Source organism: Meriones unguiculatus, chromosome 9 (assembly GCF_030254825.1).
Source record: "Meriones unguiculatus strain TT.TT164.6M chromosome 9, Bangor_MerUng_6.1, whole genome shotgun sequence".
Taxonomy (NCBI): Eukaryota; Metazoa; Chordata; class Mammalia; order Rodentia; family Muridae; genus Meriones; species Meriones unguiculatus.
This window is the reverse complement of record NC_083357.1, coordinates 53167497-53176165: the sequence shown is the minus strand read 5'-3', so window position 1 is coordinate 53176165 and position 8669 is coordinate 53167497. Positions and strand designations below refer to the sequence as shown.

The following is an 8669-nucleotide window of genomic DNA, read 5'->3' as shown; positions in this document are numbered from 1 at the left end:
AAATACCATCTTTGATCTCTCAGTACCAGAAGCCACGTGATATGACACATTGTGTTTTATGTATCTGAGTCACATAGGGTCAGAGAACACTTAACCAGATTCTTTGCTGGTTAGAAATTCACCACAAGGTGGCAGTAGTTCTCAACTGCTTGGGAGGATGCAGAGAATTCACTTCCTTATGTCCTGACTGTGCAGAAGCTAAGCTCTTTCCTCAGTGGCTGAGGGGAAGACTCCAGAGCTAGAATTGTTACTGAGAAAGAACAACACCCTGGTAGCTGTAGCTGACCTGCCGACCATCACGATTAACACTGGATTTCAATTTCACTGGGAAGAATGATGAAGTCATATGTTCCTACTTTATTCATGTTTCTGTGGCTGCAGAAGGATGGTGAGTTAATATTTTAAGGCCACAGAATAACCAGTGGGCATTACTGAGTCATCTAGGGGAATCGATATTTTATTCAGGTTTTCTCTAGTTACTGTAGTAAAAGAGAATCCTGGAAAGTGATGACCTGACAACCTTTCTCCTTTCTCTCCATCTTTCTGCACAGGGATGAGCCAAGGAGAGCAGGTGGAGCAGCACCCTTCCATCCTGAGTGTCCAGGAGGGAGCCAGCGCTGTCATCAACTGCACTTACACAGACAGTGCCTCAGAGTACTTCCCTTGGTACAAACAAGAACCTGGGAAGGGTCTTCAGTTCCTCATGGACATTCGTTCAAATGTGGACAGAAAGCAGAACCAAAGACTCACAGTTTTACTGGATAAGAAAGCCAAACACTTCTCCCTGCACATCACAGACACTCAGCCTGGAGACTCAGCCATGTACTTCTGTGCAGCAAGTACACACTGCTCCATGGGCACCTGCAGCCTGTCCTCAAACCATGGGGCCTTGTCCACATCCTGTGTCAGGGGCCTTCCAGGGCAGCATTTGCCAGTTGCTAGTTTGCAAGTGCCTAGTATAATGTAGACATTAAAAACACAAAATAAGAAAGTTAGCTTCAACTCACTCAGACGATTTAGGACAGTTTTGTCTATCCTTTAAAAAAATATTTCAACAAAGTGCCAGCCACTGAGTTCATGTAAGAGACAGTCCTTTTTCCCCTTACTAGGGAACCCACTTGGAGACTGAGCTGCCATGGGCTACATCTGAGCACGGGTTCTAGGTTATCTCCATGCATGTCCTTGGTTGGAGTATCAGTCTCAGAATAGACACCTGGGCCCAGATTTTTGGTTCTGTTGCTCTCCTTGTGGAACTCCTGTCCTCTCCAGGTCTTTCTGTCTCCCTCTTTTTTATAAGATTCCCTGTGCTATGCCCAAAGTTTGATTATGAGTCTCAGCATCTGCTTTGATACCCTGCTGGGTAGAGTCTTTCAGAGGCCTGCTGTGGTAGGCTCCTGTCCTGTGCCATGTATTCTCCTTCTTCCAATGTCCATGCCTTTAGTCCTTCTGAGTGAGGATTGATCATCTTTTCCAGAGTCCTTCTTCTTGCTTAGTTTCTTTAGGTGTACAGATTTTAGCCTGATTATCCTATACTGTATGTCAGTGAGTATATGTATGTCTTTCTGCTTCTGGGATATCTCACTCAGGATGATTGTTTCTAGATCCCACCATTTGCCTGCAAATTTCATGATTTACTTGTTTCTAATTGCTGAGTAGTATTCCATTGTGTAAGTATACCACAATTTCTGTATCCATTCCCTAACTAAGGGACAACTGGGTTGTTTCCAGCTTCTGGCTATTACCGATAAAGCTGCTACAAACATGGTTGAGCAAATGCCTTTGTTGTATACTTGAGCATATTTTGGATATTATGCCTAGGAGTGGTTTAGCTGGATCTTGAAGTAGCACTATTCCTAATTGTTTGAGAAAGTGCCAGATTGATTTCCAAAGTAGTTGTTATACAAGTTTACATTCCCACCAGCAATGGAGGAGGGTTTCCCTTTTTCCACATCTTCTCCTTCATGTGTTGTCACTACAGTTTTTGATCTTAGCCACTCTGATGGGTACAAGGTGAAATCTCAGGGTCATTTTTATTTGCGTTTCTCTGATAACTAAGGAGGTTGAGCATTTCTTTAAGTGCTTCCCTGCCATTCAATATTCCTCTATTGAAGATCTCCTTTTAGCTCTCTACCCCATTTTTTAATTGGATTACTTGTTTGTTGCTGTTTAACTTCTTGACTTCTTTATATATTTGGGATATTAGCCCTCTGTCAGATATAGCTTTGGTGAAGACCCTTTTCCAGTCTGGAACTGTCGTTTTGTTCTGATGAAAGTGTCTTTTGTTTCAGGGAAGCTTTTCAGTTTCATGAAGTCCCTTAGGAGTAGGGGCATCCTTACCAGGACACAGAGGAAGACAATGTAGACAGCCCTGATGAGACCTGATAGGCTAGTGTCAGACGGAAGGCAAGGAGGACCTCCCCTATCAGTGGCCTAAAGGAGGGGTGGGAGAGGAGAAGCGTGAGGAAGAGTGAGAATTGGAGGGGGCTATATCTGGGATACCATGTGAATAAACTGTAATTAATTTTAAAATAAATAAAATTTTAAAAAGAATATTTAAATTTCAAGAAAATAAAAAAATTAAGTTGATAATTTGTCTATTCTTACCTCAGTATAAATGTTGTTAGTTTAATTAATTATTCAGAATAATAAATCAATTTTAATTAATAAACTAATGAGGTATACCCTTCAGCTTGTCAAAAAATTAAATTAAAATATTAAAACCAATAATTTATTAAAAAGAGGTGAATGTTAAATGTTAAACTTTATTAACAATAATGTCAAAATTAATATATTATTTTAATAAGGTGTGTGCTGTTATTAATTGCAATGTTAACTCAACAAAAATGTAGTTGTCACAGTGAATTGAAAATAAAAGTTTAATATGTAAAAAGCAATTAAACTATTTTAACAATTGAAATATATTTTCATTATCCTCCCCTTGTTGCAGCACTTGGTGAATATCAAAGAGCAAGAACTCACTGTGCTGAAGAAGAGAAGAGACGATGTGTCAGCCACCAAGATGGGGGACCACATGTCAGCCACCAAGATGGGGGACCACATGTCAGCCACCAAGATGGGGGACCACATGTCAGCCACCAAGATGGGACTCTCTATCCCACGACCTCCTCCCAAGGCTCAGCAGTCATTGAGGAAGAGGAGGTGGAAAGACTAGAAGAGCCATAGGTGGTGGACAAACACAAGGAAACAGTGCTTTCTGGGCACAGCAAGACAGCTGCCCATATGAACTCACAGAGGCTGGCAGCAGACAGAAGACTAGCAAAGGATCAGGCCAGAAAACTCCATCACAGAGAGGGAAGGAGCCAAGGAGCTGATGGCACTTTGTGCCTACTGGGAGAGAGATGCCACTTTCTTTAAAGGTGAAGCTCATGGTGCAGGTAGGGAAGAGTGGATGGATATATCAGGAGTGGAAAAGTAGATGAGTATAATCAAAATTCATTGAATAACATTCTCTAAGAACTACAGTAAGAAAAAGTAGATAAATGTTTGCAGAGGTATATTTGTGTGTGTGTGTGTGTGTGTGTGTGTGTATTTTTATGTGCACTCATCACACTAAGTAACATAGGATACATACAGATCAGGACCATTGGTGATTTCAGCTTTCATTGGGGACTTGAGGCCTGCCTCCTTAGGGTGAGGTTTCAAGGGAAATCAGCAGAGGGCGCTGCCTTTACAGATGTGGTTAGCATCTCTTTCAGGTGGCTTAATATGACAGGCACCCTGTGCAGACAGAGGTCCTTGTCCATGAGTAAGGAGTTTGATGAGGTCCTGCTGAAGACTTGCCCTGTGAGATTAGTGCACTCAAGGACCAAGTGTCATTTCTTCTATGAACATGCTTCCTGTCACCTGCTCAGTTCTTCTGCTCCTCTTAATGATCAGTAAGTTGCATTTTTACCCTGAGTGTTAATGATGTCTTTGTCTTACAACTATGACAGCCTTTAACCTTCCTCCTCATGTATAACAGTAATTCCTCCTTGTTTGTTTGCTTTTTAGAAAGGAGCAATGGAGACTCAGTGACCCAGACAGAAGGCTTGGTCACTCTCACAGAGGGGTTGCCTGTGATGCTGAACTGTACCTATCAGACTACTTACCCAAATCCTTTCCTCTTCTGGTATGTGCAATATCTCAACAAAGCCCCTCAGCTACTCCTGAGGAGCTCCACAGACAACAAGAAGACAGAGCACCGAGGGTTCCACACCACTCTCCATAAGAGCAGCAGCTCCTTCCACCTGCAGGCATCCTCAGCGCAGCTGTCAGACTCTGCCCTGTACTACTGTGCTGTGAGGGACACAGTGAAGGAGACTGCAGGGGAAGCTGCACACAAACCATAGGTGCAGGAGGCCTATGGGAGCGGCCCTGTGAGGGAGGCTGTGTGCTTCCTCCAAGTGCTGCTCACCAGCTTCCTGAAAAACAGCAACAAGTCTCAGGTCAAATATCTAGAAACCTAGGAATCTATGGATATTCTGACTGACAGGATGGAAGACAGTGCTAGAGACAACCCAGGCTGTCATACCTTGAAATAAAGTTCTCTCCCTAACTGGAAGTCTTAACAGCAAACATCTCAAGAAAAGTCCTGAAGTATTCTCCAGCAATCTTCTGTTATTATCCCACAAATTTATGATGTAAATGAGAAACCTAGACTGTAGTCTTTAAAAATCTGCTTCAGTCTCACTCCACAAGTTATTTACATCCTTCCTCTCTTTTGTCCAAGTTACAGAGTTCAGCTCAACTTCCCATCTCAGTTACTAGCCTATTTGCTGAGAAGAGACACCATGACCAAGACAATTTAAAAGCATTTACTTGGGAGCTAGGTCACAGTTTTAGAAGGTGACTATCATGTTGGCCAGTACAGTATCAGGCAGGCAGGCAGGCATGGTCCTGGAGCAGTAGCTGAGCTTTTACATCTGATCACAAGCCTGAGGGAGGGAAGGAAGGTGGTGGAGAGAGGGAAAAGAAGAGAGGAAGGGAGGGAGGGAGAGAGAGAGAAAGAGAGAAAGGAGGAGAAAGGGAGACTGACTTAGTCTGGCTTTGACTTTGAGATTACAAAGCCTACCACTAGTGATATTCCTCTTCTGGCAAGGCCACACCTCCTGAAACTTCCTAAACAGTCCATCAACTGGGGACCAGACATTCAGATGTTGAGCCTCTGGGGGTCATTCTCATTCAAGCCACCACACTCCCTGACAACCTTTACTTAGTGAAGCTGCTCATGAAACACAGCTGTTGGAGCTCTTAAGAAGAGTCTCTGAGAGACAGGTACTTCTCTGTCATACACATTATATAGGAGGCAATATGGTTATAAAAGACTGTGTCCAGAAATCTCTTCCCCTTAAAGTCTACTCTTTTCTGCCTTTGCAGGTACATTAGATCCTCGTGATGTGGTGTACTCACTCATTGGAATCAGGTTCTCTGATAACTATTCTAAAAGAAAGCCAAAGATTTTATTCATTTCAATTATGTCAACAAAATACCAGTTTAAATTAAAATACTCTAGTGTTCGTATTTACCTTTCTGTAAAGAAAGGAATATCTAAAATGTAAACCATAATGTCTCTCATAAAAGATACATGTTTCTCTACAGAAAGAACAGCAAAGAAGTACATGCTATCTTACTGGTTAGGGAGCACAATAGAATGCCAAATTCAATTTCTAATCCCCTGAAACTAAAACTACTTCTAATGGCAGAAAATAGAACATCTCAGATGAGAGTTTGTCAAACTTAGGACAAATACTAAATCTAAAAAATCCCAGTGCCAGGCATGAAAAATCCACCTTCAAGGTGTTGGTCAGGGGCTTCAAGGGTTTCTTCCAAATGAAATAGTTCATCACTATTGTCCTTGATTGCCTCATAGAACTTGAAGATAAGACATTTTGCTTAGGACACCACACACTTCAGACATAGGACTTGGAGGAATTTAGCTAGAACTGACCTGAAGACTCCTCACTAAGGATAAATTCTCATAGTATCTAAATGTGTTATGTAAGATTCCAAAGAAGAAAAGCAATAAATAATTCTACCAAAATGCAGACCTTTGAACCAAAACAGTGACCAACATGAAGATATCCACAAGGGTGGAATAGCAGCATTTTCATCTTGGGAGAAACTAACGTATGTCTACTGAACTTAAGGGCTGCTCCATAGGAAGTGTTTCTGCCCCAATACTGTAAATCTAGTCAACTACCCCGGGACGGAGAGGCCTTAAACACTAGAGGAGAACCTATGATGGCCACTTTCCTAAATCAGTGTAGCTTCAAACTGTATTCTGAATCTATATAATTGCGCACAGAGATAAGGGTAGTTCTTCCACCTCATCAAAGAAATTTTATTTTGAAGCATATATAGGCTTCTACAGTGATGGACAACTGGTCTAGATAGAGAGTAAGTGGCTGTGAGGTCTCTTTCCCAGTTATGCAACAGAGTTCCTTGCCCAAGTAGACTCATGGTCTAAGCAGAGCCCAGTGGTATGATCACATGACATAGTCTTCAGGTTTTCATTGTATCCAAAAAGTAAAACATTTTGAAGACTGTTTTTTACCACATACCTATCAGTTACAGTTTCTATTGGCCTGGTGATGATAAAGGCGTCATAAATATATTTTGGATCTGGCTAGGATGAATGACTGAGTTGGACTTATTCATGAGACCCATGACTCTTAATTGAACACATAGGTGTTACCATTGAGATTTTACCACCTTAGTTAATGCTGGTTTACGTTTTGATTATTTGCTTCTTGGTTTCCTATCTCAAGGCCATATTGGTTTATTTTCAGAACATATTTGGTGGGAATCTGTATCTCTCTTCTCCAACTGATTCCAACCTTCTTTTCTGCTCTCATTGTTTGCTACTACCACACTTGCACTCTTAAATGTTTGAAGAAGATTCTGTCTTTTGTGTTCTGTTTTTGGCATAAAAATGCCTTACTAAATGGTACCTGTTCAGATTCTCAATGACCACATTTTGACAGATCACATGAGAGAGAGAAGAGGGTGGAGAAAAGAAGGGATTGGGGAGAGAGAGTGGAGAGGAGAGAGGGTAAGGGGAGAGTGAAGGAGAAGTACCCGCCAGTCTGGGAGACTTTTTCCAGGGAAAGACTGGGTGACCCAAGTCAGTACCATTTCCTTCCTTCCCTGTGGAGTTCTCTCGAGACAGGGACTCCCAGTCTCTTTTTTGCCGTGGGGCACACAGCTCAGTCTGTGCCAGATAGCTGGCGCACAGTGACTGTCTGTGGAGCCCAATTCAGCGATGGTGGCTAGTACTTGCAGGTCTACAAGACTTTTTCCAGGGAAAGACTGGGTGATCCAAGTCAGTATCATTTCCTTCCTTCCCTGTGGAGTTCTCTTGCGACAGGGACTTCCAGTCTCTGGTGTTTTTGTGTTCACTGTTCAGCCTGGGAAGGTGATCAGGACAGGCAGGCCTGTGGCTCTGGTCTGGTGACCTAGTGCCTGCATGACCTGGGATCTCTTCTAGGTTCTGGCTGGGAGACCTGAGAGTGGATCTGAGTGATTCCCATGCCTTGAGAGTTTCCTCTCACCTGGGAAACATGATTGCTGTTATTTTAGGGCCCAGAGTTCAGCTCATTGGTCGCTATATGGGAAATGTTGTCCTATTCCTCAGACACAATGTTCTCCTGGTGTTGCCATCTTGTCATCCACCACTAATGTTCTTAAATAAGAATGTGAATTGCTGGTCTTGGTTTTGGATGTGCTTGCTTCAATCAAACTTCAGTATGACTCTACCTCCTCCCTTCTTCTGGAAGTTCTGGTAACTCTGGGTTCTGAGATGATCTTCATTCTTCTAACACTTGTGGATTTGAGTTTATTCTCCTTTATACTGCTGTCCTTTAAATTATGGGGAAAATTGAGAGAAATAGGAACACGCGCACACATACACTCACCCTCCACAGGCTCATTCATAAACTAAAAACTTGACAGTGAACATAAACCATCTCCAGGAAAGACAATCCCTGGGGAAGGAACAGATGAGAGAAGACCCAAGAGAAGAACTGATTTCTTCCTAGAGTCAAAGAAAATGTGCATTCTGATTTAGTCATTGCATTCCATTGGCCCAGAGAAAGGTTTTCATCTCAGGTTTTTTTACTGGAGGACAATAATGTCACCAGCCATGGAAGTCTCCAGGTTTTAGTTTCTTTAGTAAAGCTTTCCCATCTGGAGTCAAAACTTCTCATAGAGAGCAGAGGTAGTCTAACATCATGTGTTTTCCTGTTGCCTCAATGCTGCAGAACATCCATCAATGGCGATGTCGGTACCATCAGGCATCATCACCATGATTGTGGTGGCCATTCACAGCCAGACTGAGACAATTGCATCTGAAGTCTGGGGATCATTTCATGACCTGGTTTCACAAGGAATATTAACAAGCCATCTATTTCCAGGGAGTTCTATAACTAATATCTCATAATAGATTAGAAAAAGAAGCAATTGCATTTTGATGGTTTTGCTTGTCTGTGAAATAAGAACACAACAGGTGGCCAACTGTGGACCCTTGGGACATTTGGTTCCTCGTTTCTCCTCCAGAGGGCGCTGAAGTACCTTCTAGTGTTCTTTCTTCCTTTGAAGGTCTTCACCACCTACTGGCATCTCATCCTTTCTTTGCTGCTGCCTGAGTTTATAGCAAAGGCAAGAGACAAGCA

General features: G+C 42.4%; 2 gene segments (V, D, J or C); both read left to right on the top strand.

The window, feature by feature from the left end:
• Positions 1-333: 333 nt before the first annotated feature.
• LOC132656222 (T cell receptor alpha variable 13-1-like) lies at positions 334-967 on the top strand. The segment is given in 2 exon segments: positions 334-388; positions 552-967. Coding segments are annotated over 2 exon segments (471 nt in total).
• A 2877-nt stretch (positions 968-3844) lies between these two features.
• On the top strand, positions 3845-4349 carry LOC110544589 (T-cell receptor alpha chain V region CTL-F3-like). The segment is given in 2 exon segments: positions 3845-3896; positions 4012-4349. Coding segments are annotated over 2 exon segments (390 nt in total).
• Positions 4350-8669: the final 4320 nt, after the last annotated feature.